The 17,890-nt window shown below is 49.5% G+C and overlaps 1 protein-coding gene across 1 annotated transcript in view; it reads left to right on the top strand.

Moving 5' to 3' along the window:
• The window catches only part of Stk10 (serine/threonine kinase 10), a 110,309-nt gene that overhangs the window by 31,117 nt on the left and 61,302 nt on the right, over window positions 1–17,890 (top strand). The window contains exon 2 of the mRNA XM_004665005.2: window positions 1,028–1,192. Within this exon, the coding sequence (XP_004665062.2) occupies window positions 1,028–1,192 (165 nt within the window). The remainder of the gene's footprint in view (window positions 1–1,027; window positions 1,193–17,890) is intronic.

The following is a 17,890-nucleotide window of genomic DNA, read 5'->3' as shown; positions in this document are numbered from 1 at the left end:
CCACTAAGGCATCCCTCCAGCCCCCACTTTCTTTTTCGTATTTTCAAGACAGGGTCTCATTCTAGCTCTGGCTGACCTGGAGTTCATTCTGTAGTCTCAGAGTTTAAAGCAGTCCTCCTACCTCTATTTCCCAAGTGCTGGGATTAAAGGTGTGTGGCACTAAGACTGACTAGTTTTTCATGTGGAAAGTCTTGTGTCACTTTGATTGTTCAGCAACATAAACAGCTTCACCTAATAAATCAAGAGCCTTTTTTGTTTATGGCGTTTATAGCACTAGCCCCTTCTTGTACTTTTTTGTTTTGTTCTTTTTTTTTTTTCCGAGGTAGAGTCTCACTGTAGTCCAAGGCTGACCTGGAATTCACTATGTAGTCTCAGGATGGCCTCGAACTCACGGCGATCCCCCTACCGCTGCCTCCTGAGTGTTGGGATTGAAGGCGTGCGCCGCCATGCCCAGCATTATTTTATTAAAAAAAAATACTTTTAAGCGGCTTCAATCCCAACACTCAGGAGGCAGCGGTAGGGGGATCGCCGTGAGTTCGAGGCCATCCTGAGACTACATAGTGAATTCCAGGTCAGCCTTGGACTACAGTGAGACTCTACCTCGGGAAAAAAAAAAAACAAAAAAAAAAACAAAAAAACTTTTTACTTATTTATTTGCAAGGATGGGGGAAAGTGGAAGGAGGGGGATATAAGTGCATCAGGGTTTCTTACTACTGTAAATAAACTCGAGACACATGTACCACTTTGTGCATGTGGCTTTAATGTGGGACTGGGGAATCAAACGCAGACCTGCAGGCAAGCACTATTCATAGCTGAGCCCTTCCCCAGCCCCTACTTACAGCATCTTATTAAGCACCGAGCATTACTTCCAGAGCATACTCCTCCACGTTGTGCTGGTAGCTGATGTTGGGAGCTGGCCGTCACCACCGCCCCTCTCTCTGAACAGCCAGCCCCTCGAGATTGCCTTCTGAGTCTCAGCTTCCTGCCCAGCCTTGACTTGTTAACTGTCCTTATCTCCCCTTTGCAGGCCAAGAATAAGGAGACAGGTGCCTTGGCCGCAGCCAAAGTCATTGAGACCAAGAGCGAGGAGGAACTGGAGGATTACATTGTGGAGATTGAGGTCCTGGCCACCTGTGATCACCCATACATCGTGAAGCTCCTGGGTGCCTACTACTATGACGGGAAGCTGTGGGTAAGGGCGTGACTGGCATCGAGATCTACAGACCTTGCTTAGCCATCTGCTTTGTGGGCAAGGGCGTCTGTCTGCAGGAAGAAAGTGAAATGGGGGAGGGGGGTTTCTTAACCCCTGCCTGCACCCGACCCCATGCCCAAAGAGGTATCAGTTTGGGGTGGAAAAGAGTTTCAAAGTTCAGGCCCAGCACAGTGCTCACAAACCCGAGGAGCCTTGACCCTCTGTGAGATGGCAAAGACTGCACGGCCGATGCCTCTGACCTGGAAACCTGCCGTACTCCGAACACACATTGTGCATCAGGGAGGCTTAAGGAGGCTCCCTTGGTAAAGTCTGTGCGTTTTCTAAACTCCAAGCTCCCCCCAGATCTGAACACTGCTGGTCCAAAGTGTTCACATAAGGGATTTTTTGCCTCATGCATGGAGTGGCCCCAGGATTAAGTGAGTGAATTTCAGATAGGTACCCAAATGCCTGGTGCCTCCAGGGGTGCCCAGGTGCCGGTCAAGCGTCGTTTGCAGTAATGCTAGTCCATCGCGCTGTGCTGCGGCTGCCGCGGCCCTCAAGAAGTGACCTCTTGAGCCGAGTGTGGTGGCGCACACCTTTAATCTCAGCACTCAGGAGGCAGAGGTAGGAGGTTTGCCGTGAGTTTGAGGCCGCCCTGAGACTATATAGTGAATTCCGGGTCAGCCTGGGCCAGAGTGAGACCCTACCTTGAAAAACCAAAGAAAATAAAAAGTGACCCCTCTACCAGCACCACCCCCCATTATTCTGAGCTGTGAATTGTGCCCGTTGAGCTTCAAGCTCCTCTCAGCCTGAGCACCACTGGTGGGTCTACATAGGATAGGACTGCCCTGGGGACACCCCTAGTATTGATGTCTTTGGGTCGGTAAAACCCTGACACCCTAAAATGTGCAGCTCACCATTCTTGTCTTAGCCAAGTCTCTCCCTCTCTCTCTGTGTGTGTCTGTCTCTCCCTCTCTTTTATTTTATTTTTTATTTTTTGAGGTAGGGTCTCACTCTAGCTCAGGCTGACCTGGAATTCACTATGTAGTCTCAGGGTGGCCTTGAACTCACAGTGATCCTCCTACCTCTGCCTTCCCAGTGCTGGGATTAAAGGGGTGTGCCACCATTCCTGGCTCCCAGGTTTCTCTTTTTTGTCGGCAGTGCTGATCATTGAACCCAGGGCCTTGTGCATGCTGGGTGAAGACTCTACTGAGCCCCAACCCCAGCCCAAATAGCATGTCTGCTCCCCAAATACCACATACCATCTAAACAAAGTGATGTGTGTACAGGAGACGTCCCACGTAAATTCTATTATTTTTTTTAAGTTTTTTTTTTAATTTTATTTATTTATTTATTTGAGAGTGACAGACACAGAGAGAAAGACAGATAGAGGGAGAGAGAATGGGCGCGCCAGGGCTTCCAGCCACTGCAAACGAACTCCAGATGCGTGCGCCCCCTTGTGCATCTGGCTAACGTGGGACCTGGAGAACTGGGCCTCGAACCGGGGTCCTTAGGCTTCACAGACAAGCGCTTAACCGCTAAGCCATCTCTCCAGCCCTCTATTATTTTTTAAAATATATTTTATTTATTTATTTGCAAGAGAGAGAGAGAGAGAGAGAGAATGGGGCATGCCAGGGCCTCTAGCCACTGCAACAAACTCCAGATGCATGTGCCCCCCTGTACATCTGGCTTACATGGGTCCTGGAGAGTCGAACTAGGATCATTTGGCTTTGTAGGCAAATGCTTTAACCACTGAGCCATCTCATCAGCCCCCATGTAAATTCTAGATGGGGCTGGAGGAATGTCAGGATGATGTGCAGATGTTTGGAGTAGGGGCCAAAGGTCAGTAGGCACTGGGGCAACTCAGCTATGGCCTGGCATTGAGAGCCCAGGCCCGTGGCAGCACACTTATCTGCCAATAGAAAGGAATGCTTTAGGCATTGTCTCTACCGTTGTGGCAGTATATTATATTTATAGAGAATTTTGCCATGTTTACTGGGAATGCTTGATATTGAGGCATCGTTGGTGTGGTTTGAATGTGAAATGGTCCCCACAGCCTTAAATGTTTGCTATTAAGCCTCATACTTATTCCCTGGCAGGGGGTGGGGGAGCCTCCGGGAGGTGGAGCCTCGCTGCAGGAGGCATGTCACCGGGTCGGATCTCCAGTTTATTAGTCCAGCCCCTGACTAGAGCTCAGCTTACTCTTGCTGCTTCTTTCTGGCTGCTGTTCTTCTCTGGGAAACTCGTTATGAGATTCTTTCAAACCGTCCAGAGTCTGTTTCCCAGTTGGCCCCACAGAGCCACTTCTGATGTGAACTGACGGACCGCTGACCTACCCATCCATCCACTGCTGTACCTCTAGTCCCCCACCCTCCGATCCAGGGTCTTGTGCATACTGGGCAAGGCCTCTACTAAGCTATAGCCCCAGCCCAAATACCATGACACTGTCCACTCGCCTCTCCAGCCTGGCTGTGCATTGATTGGACTGCCAGCTATGTTTCCATTAAGAAAAAATGTCAAGGGCTAAAGAGACATCTTAGCAGTTAAGGTGCTTTCCTGCAAAGCCAAAAGAGTCAGGTTCCATTCTCCAGTATCCACGTAAACCCAGTTATACAAGGTGGCCCATATAACTGGTGTTCATTTACAGTGGCTGGAGGTCCTGGCAAGCCCATTCTCTGTCTTTCTCTCTAACTGTCTCTTTCTCTCTCTAATAAATAAGAGTTAATACAAAGAAAAGGAAAAATAATGAATAGATGTCTGTTCCTATTGTTAAATATGTCTGGGTTCCAAATTCCTTCTGTTCCCAGTTCCAAAGATGACACCAGTGATGGCGAGCATTCGCTGCAGGCTCACTGGAATGGTGCCAGTCAGTGTTCGCTCTCTGGGCCTCTTGCTCTGTCCCTGTCTTCCAGAAGACAATGGGGAACAGAGAAGCCAAGTGAGAGCTTGCCTCTCAGGCGAGAAACCAGAAGGAAAAAGAACAGTTGTTAACTGGCTTGGGACTGTGCTGTTCATAGATAACACTAGAGTTTTGTCCCCAAGCCCTCTCTCTCTCTATTTTCTGTAGCTGTACCTGCGTCCTCACACAGTGCTCTGTAGATGCGGGAAGGTGGTCTTCGTTATTGTTGTTCTGTTTTGTTTTGTTTTTCGGGGTAGGGTCTTGTTCTAGCCTAGGCTGACCTGAAATTCACTGTGTAGTCTCAGGCTGGCCCTGAACTCACAACAATCCCAATCTTCCTATTTATGCTTCTGTGCCTCCTGAGTGTTGAGATTAAAGGTGTGCACCACCAAGCCCAGCTTCTATCTTTGACTTTTTTTTTTTTTTTTTTCGAGGTAGGGGTTTTGCTCTAGCCTAGGCTGACCTGGAATTCACTATGTAGTCTCAGGGTGGCCTTGAACTCATGGCCATCCTCCTACTTTTGCCTCCTAAGTGCTGGGATTAAAGGCATGAGCCACCACGCCTAGCTCCTTTTTTTTTTTTTTTTTTCCCCCAAGATAGGGTCTCTCTCTAGCCCAGGCTTTGACTTTTGAGGATTTCTGTTCTAGCCCTTATGACTAAGGCCTGGGACTAGAGACATTTTGCACAGGAGAACTGGCCAAGCTCAGGGATCTGGTCTTGGCCCAGGGACAGGTGCAGCTTGTACAGTAATTGGAGGCCATGTGTGGAATGCCTGAGTGCTAAGGTGAGGGTTTGCCCTTGACTTTGTACAGCAGTGGTTCTCAAAGGACAGCCCTTGACAAGTATCATTGTAAGTATTGAAACATGTAAGTTGGGTATAGGTCCAGAGTGATTGTCTAGTAACTAAATGCCGTTGCCCCCGTCTCCCTTCTTCCTGTAGATCTTTCTGTTCTTACTACCCCCTTCGATCCCCAGCACCCATCTGAAATGCTAGGTGTGGCCACATATGCCTTGAGAGATTTGCCTCAAGGAAATAAAGTAGGAAGAACAGGCTGGAGAGATGACTTAGCAGTTAAGGCGCCTGCTTGCCTGCAAAGTGTAAGCACCCATGTTCGACTCCAGATCCCACATAAGCCAGATGCATAAAGGCGAGGCAAGTACAAGGTCGCACATGCCCACTAGGTGGCGCAAGCATCTGGAGTTCGATTGCAGTGGCTGAGAGCCTGGTGTACCAATTCTCTCTGTCTCTCTCTCTCTGTCTAATAAAAAAATTAACGTGGAGGAGCCATAGAGGACACTCTGGCCTCCATGTCACATAGAGTGTGCACATCTACATACACATGCACAGAATAAAAACAGCAAACAAGAAGCCTTCCTGTTACCACCCTAAGTGGAGAAGTAGGTCTCACTTGCTATAAACAGAAAACAAACCTGTCTAGTGGTTCTGGCTGAGCTTTTGCCTGCTTAGGCCTTTGGTCTGTGTCCTGCCTCTTGAGAGGGTTAGTGAGCACTGAGAGGGGACAGCTTGCAACCTCAGTGCAGGGTGACACCCCAACCCTCTTCTATCAAGCCCCCTTGGGGGATGCTCCTGTGTCCAGGACATTGGGCTCGACTAAGCGGCAGCAGGTTAGCAGGTTCGGTGGTCAGGACTGGTCCACTGGGCATGAGGTAACAATGGCCAGGGTGACTTGTGTAGGGTCACTGAGGGGGTGGACAGGAGAGTCTGGCCTCCATGCCACCTCACCTACCCCCAGAGCCCAGACTGGGCTGCAGACTCACTTCTGACAGCTTACCACAGACCCGTGGGGGTCCCAGCTTCTGCAATGTTATCCTCCCTAGTGAAGCCACCACAGAAGTTCTTGTGGGGACTGGGGTATGGGCTGCTTGAAGCCCCCCACTGTCCTGATTCTGTGTGCACCCCCAGCCCAGAGCAGCGCCTGAGCATTTGAGACGCTGCTTGGTTCCTCGCTCGTGGCACAGGGACATCAGCGGTGAGGAATGAGTCTTGCTGGGGCTGTCCTAGGCTTAGCCGTGCCCCTGACCCTCTGCTCCACCTTCCACAAAGATGTGCCAGTCCAAGGTTAGAGCTAGATGTTGTCAAGTGTCCCTGGGGACAGACCCCCTTCTCCCTACCATTGGTCCCCACTGCCCACAGCCTCTTGCTGTTGTAGTGGGCGGTGTCTGCCCGGTGTATAGAATAAGGATATAAACGGGTGACCTTGGACTGTATCTGTCCACAGGTGCATTTCGTTTTACGTGCCTGCTGTTTGTAGGTATTTGTGGCTAGCGCTTAGTCAGAAGACTTAAGGTGAAGTCCTGGCCTTCTGACATTCCCAGAACAGTTGGAAGGCGTGTCAGCTTGGCCGCAGCTGCTCCCTCGCCATACTTCACATCTGATGCACCCCAGTATTGAGGCCACGGCTGACGGCCCCTGGCCTGTGCCCGTACTAGCTTTCCTATGGTAGAATTGAGAGGCGATGAAAGAATTTTTTTTTTTTATCCCCCATCTCTGCCAAAGCAGAGGCAAGTAGAGATGACTCCAGGAGGATTCTATTTGCAGAAAAGAATGTGAGGGGTCATTTCTTCCCATTTGAACCTGGACTCGCTGAAGCTGGGAAGCTTGGCCCAGAAGTCCCAACTCAGCTGTCGACGGTCTGTGAGCTTCCTGAGCTCGTGGGATGTTTGTGCACATACGTATGTCCGTGTGTGCATATGTGTAGGTGGGCACACACGTGTGTCTGTGTGTATATTTCAGAGTCACCAGTACAAGACTTAGTGGTCTTGCCCTGGGCACTGGAGCCTCGTAGCGCGGTGATTATGGCGGGTGTGGGGAAATCGCTTGGGTGGGACCAATATTGGAGGCGCGCTCACCAAATGCGAGGCATCCCTCGTGTCACCCCATTTGGCTGTGACCCGGAAGGCAGGTCTTGCAGTTCACCTCACCGGGCACATGATGTTACATGTCTCAAGGTGAGTCTGTCTGGGCAGCATTGGCACCCCGGTGTGCTGGCTCTCTGGAGGAGAAGCGTGGGTGCCCCCTGCTTTGTGAGCACCTGTGTCCTGTTGGGAGTAACGGGAGGATGGCTGCCTGGGCAGTGGAATGCAGTCAGGTTGTGCTGGCAGAACGTGGGTCTCTTCCCTGCACCCCTCCCTGGCTGTTCTATAAGCCAGCTAGTGCTGCCTGCCTGCCATGCCCACCACCCCACGTCACCCCCCTTTTCCTCTTCCAGTCCTACATGGCCCCTGAGACCAATCTGGTGCTACAACGATAATATTTAGTAAATTATAGCTGAAGAAAGTGCTTTTAGCAACAGCTCTCCTAACGGTTTGTCAGGATCGCCCAGCACACCTCGTCTGAGGGGTTTCTAGTCACTTTCCTGAGCTCTCTTTGGTCCCTCAGGGTGGGTGCATGGCCCTGACTCCGTCCTCTCTGTGCCCGGTGTTGTCCCTGGCAGAGCTGGCCTTGGGGAATGCTGGTCAACTTGCCAGATGAGCGCATGGGCCACATTCTCTGCCCTGTCTCTCCTCCACATAGTCTAAGGCCAGCCCCGGGTCTTGCATTTCTTGAAAGGTGATGAGCCCCGTAGCTCTGGGGATTCTGACCCTGGAGGTAATGCTCCCGATCTGCGGGCTGGACCATCCCAGAAAGAACCAGGTAGCCCTACAGCTGAGCCACTTGGGTTCTGTCCCAGAGATGCCTTGGGGCCTGGGAAAGTACCTTTGGGTGTGACATGGAGTGGGGGTAACTGAGAAATCTCACCCCAGGGATCATGGCTAAGGGCAGAGTGCCAGACAGGCTTCCATGCCCCCTGGCATTACAGAACTGCCATCCCCACCCACCCACACATACGTTTAAGACCCAGGTCACTCCCTCTGCCACAAGGCCCTCCTCTAACTGCCCAGTCCACACAGGCCCTAGGGAAGCAGGCTTCCTTCCCCGGGCTGGCTGCCAGGTGGTGGGTGGGGCTGGCATGGTGGAAGAAGGCCATTCCTAGGAGTCGTGATGGGTGTAGGCGCCTCACTCACTCAATGGCCTCATTGTTTGGCTGGGGCTCTGAGGTAGAGGTCTAGGACTCCACCTATAGGGACAGGCAGCTGACACACTGGCTGAGGGTTTGTTTTGATGTGAATGTTTTTTTTTTTTTTTGGAGACTGCCTCAATGGACTCCCTTCTTCTGGCCTGAGTTGACTAACGGGAAACCTGTCTCCTGCACCAGTGAATGGGGTGTTGGAGAGGCGGAGAGGATCTCGGCTCATGACTGACGACTGTCTCAGTGTGGGCAGGACTAGGCGCTGGCTACAAAGACCTCTGCTTCCTCGGGAAGAAATGACCCCAGAGAGGGAAAGTGCCTCCGTCTTGAAGTCATCGCGTAGACTTGACTCATTCCCTGGCTGTCACTGAAGTGTCAGCCGAGGCGACTTTAGAGAAGCCCCTTCCCTATCAAACCTCAAGCTCCCCATCTATAAAACAGGGATCGTGTGGTTGCTCACGGGCTTAGTAAATGTTGATGAAATGCTGAGCACAATCCCAGGCACGCACTAAGTCCTGGGTAATGGCAGCCACCTTGCCCTCTCGTGCCAGGCGGGTAGAAGGAGGGGCCGGTGTTCTTCTGTTGAGCTCTGCAAGCTGTCATGTGTTGCTCGGTTGTTGTGTCCTGATATCTGGGCATCACAAGGTCTTTCAACAAATACTGTTGTTATGTCCGGCCGGCCCTCTATGTCTGGGTTCCATAGTGTCCGTACTGAACGCAAAGAGACGTGCTTCTTTGTAACGGTTCCCTGAACAGCAGAGCGGAAGGCTGTCATTGCCCAGCGTTTGCATTGCGCCAGCTCAGTAAGTCAGCTAGAGATGGCTTTGGGAGTTTGGAGGGTGTGTATGGATTCTGCATAAACACTACGCTGGGGCTGGAGAGATGGTTTAGCAGTTAAAGGTGCTTGTCTGCAAAGCCAGAGGACCCAGGTTTGATTCCCTAGGACCCATGTAAAGCCAAATGCACAAGGTGGTACCTGCATCTGGAGTTCGTTTGCAGCAGCTAGAGGCCCTTATGTGCACCCATTTTCTTGTCTCCCTCTCAAAAAAAAATATGTATATATACACATATACTTGGATATATGTATATATGTGTAAAATATATATTTATATATATTTCTTTCTGGTGTTTTCGAGGTAGGGTCTCATTCTACTCAGGCTGTCCTGGAATTCACTCTGTAATCTCAGGGTAGCTTCGAACTCTCAGAGATCCTCCTACCTCTGCCTCCTGAGTGCTGGGATTAAAGGTGCACGCCACTACGCCCTGCCAAATAAAAATAGTTTTTAAAAACACTATATTGAGTCGGGTGTGGTGGCGAGTGAGACCCTACCTCGAAAAAACAAAGCAAAAAACCCACTATATTGTTCAGTAAGGGCCTCGAGCATTCAGAACACATGAGCTTATGGGGGACAACCGATTCCAACCACCACAGGGATCATGTCCAGGCCCCTTGTCTGTAGCTCATTTAGTTCCAGGAGTTTTGCTTGCATTTATCAACTGAGCACCTGCAATATACCAGTGTACAGTGCTGGCCTCAGGACAGGCCAGGAGTGTGGGACGTGAGACTCCCCACACCGCACGTCAGTGGGCGTTGTCCCTCACCTTCGGACTGTGCGTGACTCAGTGATCTTTTGGGGGTGGCCTAGGCTGTGACAGTGTCGTCCTGACCTGCTGCCTATAGGCTGTAAAAGTTAATGTCTAAGCTCTGGGGTGGTCAGACTGCCCTTATCTGGGCCAGGACATCCTGGCCCCTTATCTCTGGGTGAGCAGCTTGCCTAGTCTGTGTGTGCTGAAGGGAAGAGCCCACAGGGCTGGAACCAGGAGACCCAGGGGCGCCTGCTCTCGCCCACCGGGGCCTGTGACTCAAGCTTCCTGCGGCTTCCTCCTTGAGGCCTGAGGAGAGGTTAGAAGTTCACTAGATCTCTTCTGTAGGGAGAGGAACCGAATCCAGGTGCCACACTACCTCAGTCCCTTGTTCATGCCACTGCTATTTGTGTGACCCAACTCTTCCTGAAATTCAGCTTCCTCTTGCGCACACCTTTAATCCCAGCTCTCGGGGAGGCAGGGGTAGGAGGATCGCCCTGAGTGGTGCATGTGTCTGGAATTCATTTGCAATGGCCCTTGTGGGCCCATTCTCTGTCTTTCTCTCTCCCCCTCGTTCTTTCTGTCTCCCTGACTCTTTCTCTCTGTCTCTCTTTCCCAAGTAAATAAGTAAAATATTTAAAATAACTTTTTTTTTTTTTAAGAAAAAGGATACATCTTTTAAAAAATTTTAAATTTGGCTGGGCATGGTGGCGCATGCCTTTAATCCCAGCACTTGGGAGGCAAAGGTAGGAGGATCGCCATGAGTTCGAGGCCACCCTGAGACTCCATAGTGAATTCCAGGTCAGCGTGGGCCAGAGCGAGACCCTACCTCGAAAAACCAAAAAAGAGAAAAAACAATTAAATTTGAGCTAGGCGTAGTGACGCACGTCTTTTCCTTGCACTAGGGAGGCAGAGAGAAAAGGATCACTGTAAGTTGGAGGCCACCCTGAGACTACAGAGTGAGTTCCAGGTCAGCCTGGGCAAGATCGAGACCCTACTTTGAAAACCCAAAAATCAATAAATAAAATAGGAATGCTGATCCTGGCTGATGACATTTCTCAGCGCTGGCTGGCACAGAGAACACCATGTGTCGGAGGCATCGTTCAGGATGTCTTCTCGGGGAGCGTTACCGTCCCTACAAAGCATTCGTGTAGTGCCCGCAAGGAGCCCTCAAGTCCTGTTAGGTGTCATGGATGGAGAAACCGAGGCTGGCCAGGTTAGCCAGCCTGGTAACTGCCTCCTTTACGGTTCAGGAGAAGAAATGAGACTGAACGTGGGACCCTGCACATTTGGAATTTTCCGTGTTGCTCAGATGGCTGGGAACCAGCTGGCCAGCAGCTGAGGGTCAGCGTCTAGTCAGGAAGGGCTGTGGGGGAGAAGCCAGCGCCTCTGGTCCTGGCTCCTACAACCCAGCGCATTGCTGGCCTCATTCCTTCGCACAGCTCAGAGAAGCAGTGGAAAGATGCTGGCTAAGCATCACTTCTGAATGAGTTCTGGGTGCACCATGGGTATTTATTTATATATTTTTGTTTTTATTTATTAAGTTGACAGAAAGAGGCAGAGCAAGAGAGAGAAGGAGAGAATGGGTGCACCAGGGCCTCCAGCCACTGCAAACGAACTCCAGATGCATGTGCCACCTTGTGCATCTGGATTACATGGGTCCTGGGGAATCAAACCTGGGTCCTTTGACTTTACAGGCAAGTGCCGTAACCGCTAAACCATCCCTCCAGCCCACCCCTCAGTATTTAAAGCAGGGAAGAGGACCGGCTTTGCTCCTGTGCCCATGACTAAAAACCGTGCCCAGTGCAGGCAAGAGTCTGAGGAATCCCTCATCCATTCTCAGATGCCCACAGCAGGAGAGCCCACCACATGAGCCAGCCCCACCCCTACCTGCCCAAGTCAGCTGCTTCACCCGATGGCCTAGTGGTCAACAGGAGTCTCCAGTTTCCTTGGCTTCCAGCCAGACTCGGGGCTGCTGTCACATCCTCCATCAGGCGCCCTCCAGACGAGGTCGCCAGGGAAACGAGGCGCTCCTGAGGGAGACCAGCTGTGCTGGGGACAGGTTTCCAACGGGGAAAGCCAGAGCCTCCCTCGTCAGAATGACTACATCCTGATCCAGGCTGGGTCCCCATCTTTGCTTGGGTCTTTCTTTCTTTCTTTCTTTTTTGTCTGAGGTAGGGTCTTAATCTAGCCCAGGCTGGCCTCAAACTCAACGGCGATCCTCCTACCTCTGCCTCCCCAGTGCTGGGATTAATGGTGTGCGCCACCACACCCATCTGAAGTTTTTATTTTATTTTATTTCTTTGTTTATTTTTATTTATTTATTTGAGAGTGACAGACAGAGAGAGAGAAAGAGGCAGAGAGAGAGAGAGAGAGAGAGAGAGAGAGAGAGAGAGAGAGAGAATGGGCATGCCAGGGCTTCCAGCCACTGCAAATGAACTCCAGACATGTGTGCCCCATTGTGCATCTGGCTAATGTGGGTCCTGGGGAACCAAGCCTCGAACCGGGGTCCTTAGGCTTCACAGGCAAGTGCTTAACTGCTAAGCCATCTCACCAGCCCATGAAGTTTTTATTTTATTATGGGACTAGTTCAGCAAGAGATCTGCCCTCTTAAAAATATCTGTGTAGCCGGGTGTGGTGGTGTACACCTTTAATCCCAGCACATGGGAGACAGAGGTAGGAGGATCACCGTGAGTTCAAGGCCACACTGAGACTACATAGTGAATTCCATGTCAGTATGAGCTAGACCCTACCTCGGAAAAAAAAAAAAAAAGTGTGTATGTAGAGCTGGAGAGATGGCGTAGCGGTTAAGGTGTTTGCCTTTGAAGCCTAAGGACCCAGGTTCTATTCCCCAGTGCCCAAGTAAGCCAGATGCACAAGGTGGTGCATGTGTCTGGAGTTTGTTTGCAGTGGCTACGTACTCTGACCTATCTACTCTCTCTCAAATAAATAAATAAATAAAATATTTTTAAAATGTCAACGTATAATACATTTTGTTGGTTATGGCTATGATATGGCATAGCTGACTCCAGGGCTGATGCAGCGTGGCTAACTGCAACTTTATGCCCACTGGTGAGCCCCTGCCATCCCTTCCCCCAAGTCTTGGCAGCACATGCCGCTCTTGGATTCTGTGAGTCTGAAGGTATTGGCTAAGCTAACTCACACCCGTCGGCAGTGTTTGTCTTTCTGCCTCTGGTTTATTTCACCTGGTGTAATGCCTTCAAAGCTCATGCATATTGCCTCAGATTTAGCAAGATTTTCTTCTTTTTAAGGCCAGAGAATGTGTGTACATTCTCCATGAGTGTTATCTGTCACGTGAATCTTCCCTTCATCTGTTTGGGGCTGCAGTGAACATGGGAAAGTGAACACAGCTCTTCAGGGTTCTGTTTTCAGCTTGTTTGGATAAATACCCAGATGTGGGACTGCTGGATCCTACATTCCATTTTGATTATTTTTCTTTCTTTCTTTTTTTCTTTTTAGGTAGAGTCTTGTTGTAGCCCAGGCTGATCTGGATCTCACTCTGTAGCCTATAGTTGGCCTTGAACTCACAGTGGTCCTCCTACCTCAGCCTCCCTAGTGCTGGTAATAAAGACATGTGCCCTTTTGGTTATTTTGTTTGTTTTGGTTTTTTGTTGTTGTTGTTGTTTATTTTGATTTATTTATTTAAGGGCTACAGGCAGAAAGAGAAAGGCAGATAGAGAGAGAGAGAGAAAAAAAATGGGTGCGCCAGAGCCTCCAGCCACTGCAAAAGAACTCCAGACACATGTGCCCCCTTGTGCATCTGGCCTACATAAGTCCTGGGGAATCAAACCAGGGTCCCTTGGCTTTGCAGGCAAATGCCTTAATTGCTAAGCCATTTCCCCAGCCTGATTTTTTTGTTTGTTTGTTTGTTTGTTTTTTGAGGTAGAGTCTCATCTAGCTCAGGCTGACCTGGAATTTACTATGTAATCTCAAGGTGGCCTTGAACTCACGGTGATCCTCCTGTTTCTGCCTCTGCTGGGATTAAAGGTGTGTATGCCACCATGCCCGGCTTTAAATTGAATTTTTAACCCATTTTTGCACTGATTTTTAAAACTATGTTTTATTTATTTATTTGAGAGAGAGAGAGAACAGGTGTGCCAGGGCCTCTAGCCACTGTAAATGAACTCCAGATGCATGTGCCACCTTGTGCATCTGGCTTACGTGGATCCTGGAGAGGTCAAATCGGGATCATTTGGCTTTGCAAGCAAACACCTCAACCGCTAAGCCATCTGTCCAGCCCAGGAGTAAATAATTTAAATAGAACTAGAACAAGAAATGAAATTGAAGCAGTCATTTAAAAATCAAGGCTGAGCATGGTGGCATACACCTTTAATTCCAGCGTTCAGATTGCAGAAGTAGGAGGATTGCTGTGAGTTTGAGGCCAGTCTGAGACTACATAGTGAATTCCAGGTCAGCCTGGGTTAGAGTAAGACCCTACTTTGGAAAAAAAAAAAAAAAAAATCTCCCGGCCAGGTATGGTGGCGCTCTAGAAAGGCAAAGACAGGGTTACCAGGACTTGCTGGCTAGCTAGTGTAGCCAAATTGTGAACTCTAGGTTTAGGCAGAGACCTTGTTTCAAAATAATAATAATAATAATAAAATGTGGAGCAGGATTGAAAAAGACACCTTACATCAACCTTCTGGCCAGCATAACACACACACACACAAAGTGAACTTGGTTATACAGTGCGCTCATGCACTCACAAAAATGCTTGCGGGTGCCAGGCATGGTGGTGCACGCCTTTAATCCCAGCACTAGGGAGGCAGAGATAGGAAGATCATCGTGAGTTCGAGGCCACCTGGAGACTGCATAGTGAATTCCAGGTCAGCCTGGACCAGAGGGAGACTCTACCTCAAACAAACAAACAAACAAAATGCCTGCAGGCACTGGGAAGATGGCTCATCTGCTAAAAGTGCTTGCTTACCAGGCAAGGTGGCACATGCTTCTAATCCCAGCACTTGGGAGGCACAGGTAGGAGGATCACTGTGAGTTTGAGGCCACTCCGAGACTATATAGTGAATTCTTGGTCAGCCTGGGCCAGAGTGAGACCCTACCTTGAAAAAACAAAAGAAAGAAAGAAAGAAAAAAAAAAGTGCTTGCTTACAAGCATACATACACTCCACACACACACACATGAGCAAAAAATAAGATATGCTTTAAGACCTCTGATGTCTACATACATGCACACACACATAGCTCTCAGGGTAGGGGTCATGCTGTGAACTGTTTGAATCCTTGCTGGCCCTTCTAACCCTTTCTATTCCATCTTCTGGTCCTCTGAGAAAGCTCCACCCTTTCCCCCCCCCCCCCCCCCACTGCTTTACTCCCTTTTCAGGAATGCCCTTGTTTTCTCCACTGGCAGATTCACAGTCAAAAACCCAGTCTGGGCTGGACCCGGCAGCTCAGGCCTCTGTAATCCCAGCTACTTCAGAGGCCGAGGCAGGAAACCATGAGTTTGAGACTAGCCTGAGCTACATAATAAGACTCTGTTGGGTTAGAGAGATGGCTTAGTGGTTAAGGAGCTTACCTGCAAAGCCAAAGGACCCAGGGTCGGTTGCCCAGTACCCTTGTAAAGCCAGATTCACAAGGTGGTCTGGACTTCGTTTGCAGTGGCTAGATGTCCCAGCATGCCCATTCTCTCTCTTTCTCATAAATAAATAAATAAGGCCGTTTTAAAATAAAATAGGGCTGGGAGTGGTGGCTCATGCCTTTAGTTCCAGCACTTGGGAGGCAGAGGTAGGATTGTCATGAGTTCAAGGCCACCTGGAGAGTACATAGTGAGTTCCAGGTCAGCCTGGGCTAGAGCGAGACTCTACCTCAATAAACAAACAAACAAACAAAAAAAAAGAACAAAAGAAAAACAAAGGTCAGGGGATGCAGGGCTGGATAGATAGCTTGGTGGTTAAAGGTGCCTGCTTGCAAAGCCTGACATCCCAGGTTCAATTCCCCAGTACCCATGTAGAGTCAGATGCACAAAAGTGGCACATATGTCTGGAGTTTACTTGCAGTGTCAAGAGGCCCTGGCACATCTATTCTCTCCCTCTTTCTCCCCCCCACCAAATAAATAAAATATTTAGGGAAGGGGGGGCTGCGTGTGTAGTTTTAGTGATAGAGCAGTTGCCTGGCATGCTTGAGGTCCTGGGTTCGTTCCCTAGCACCAAGCAGAAGAGAAGCAGAACTCTGTCCTGCATGTTACCCCTGCAGGAAAGCCTTCCACGATGGCTCCAGGCTCCTGGGTTGCTGCACCACAGGCTTCTGGGTAACAGGTACTGTATGTTGGTACCGCATATCTCCTCATCTTCCTCTGCTGGTGTTCTTGGGGCGGAGGCCTCCTGATACGTCCTGAGTCCTCAGCCCCTGTGCCTATCACAACTGTAAGCTCAGAGAGGACTCGTGGCTTAGAACACTACTTTGATGGGCCTCACTGCTCCTGACAAGGTGGGGGACCCCTGGCCGACACTCAAGTGATACTTGATATATTACACTGATCACATATCTCAGCTGTCCTGGTCATCAGGAGACCCTGAGCCACTGCACATAAGAGGCAGCCTGCTGCTACCCTGACAGTTCCAGTAACGTGTCCCCAGCACTTGAGCGATGGCACTGTGAGCCTGGCAAGTCACGAGGCCATGAGAGTGTGGTGCCCAGGAGCTCCTTAGCCTGAGAGCCTGCCTTATCCAGGAAGCTGTGAGCTGGCCTTCTAGCCCTGTGTTCTCTTTTCAATAACTTTCTGAGATGCAGAGATCACTATTTGCATGTATTTCTATCAGTACTGTAGTGTCCCTCCGCATATGTGACAGTCGGGCCTCAGGACCCCTGCAATACCAGCTTAAGGGTGCTCAAGTTTCCTGTCATGATATTTTTAAAAAGTATTTTATTTTTATTTATTTACTTGAGAGAGAGAAGTAGATAGAAAGAATGAGCACACCAGGGCCTCCAGCCACTGCAAACAAACTCCAGATGCATGTGTCACCTTGTGCATCTGGCTTACATGGGTACTGGAGAATTGAACCTGTGTCCTTAGGCTTCACAGGCAAGTGTCTTAATTGCTAAGCCATCTCTTCAGCCCATGATATTTGCATATAACCTATATCCACCCTTTTGTGTGCCTTAACTCATTTTCAGATGACTTACACTCTCAATGCAATGAAGTGCTGTGTGAAAAGCTGTTCTGATATATTTATTCCTCATATTTCAATCCAGGGCTGGGCGAACCCACGAATGCCATGCCCATAGACAGAGAGCTGTTTTATTTGTTATTATTGAGATTGTTTCCTAATCAAATTCCATGTACTAGCTGCATGTGGTGGCACACGTCTTTAATCCCAGAGGCAGAGGTAGGAGGATCACTGTGAGTTCAAGGCCAGCTTGGGTCTACTGAGTAATTCCAGGTCAGCTTGGACTAGAGTGAAACCCTTCCTCAGAAAAAAAAGGAAAAAAAAAAACACCATGTACTTCTGGGAAAAATTATATATATATATATATATATATATATACACACATACATACATATACATACATATATATATGTACATACATATATATACATACATATATATAATATTATATAAAAGAAGCAAAAGGGAGCTACAGGAGTCATGAACTCTTAACTACATAGGAGGAAACAAGTCAGATGGTCAGAATGCACACGTTTTCCTGGGGTTGATCTGTGGAAGGCTGAGTCGGGGTAGGTGGAAGGATCTTGTGTGTAAAGGGTTGTGCAAGAGACAGTTTTATTAAAAGATACAGGGCCCAACCTGGGCCTAGCCACTTCCCCTACTGGCTTTCCATAACACTGAGGGTGCGCTGATAAACTGGGGAAGGCACATCTCTTTTGGTTTTCCGAGGTTGGGTCTCACTCTAGCTCAGGCTGACCTGGAATTCGCCGTGTAGTCTCAGGGTGGCCTCGAACTCACAGTGATCCTCCTACCTCTGCCTCCCGAGTGCTGGGATTCAAGGTGTGCGCCACCGCGCCGGGCTGGGAAGGCATATCTTTATGGGTGGCTTAAGTAAGATGGTCCCAGTGGGGCACTTCTGCTGGTTTGGTTTGCTAGAGGGTCCATGAAAGTGTAACAGTGGAGTGGCTTTCCTGTCTCACTTTCCAGCCAGGACTCAACTGTCTTGATGCAGTTGGAAGCAGAGGTTGGTTAGTGCCATTTCACA

This window comes from Jaculus jaculus, chromosome 6, assembly GCF_020740685.1.
Source record: "Jaculus jaculus isolate mJacJac1 chromosome 6, mJacJac1.mat.Y.cur, whole genome shotgun sequence".
Classification (NCBI taxonomy): domain Eukaryota; kingdom Metazoa; phylum Chordata; class Mammalia; order Rodentia; family Dipodidae; genus Jaculus; species Jaculus jaculus.
This window is presented reverse-complemented; position numbering and strand designations above follow the sequence as displayed.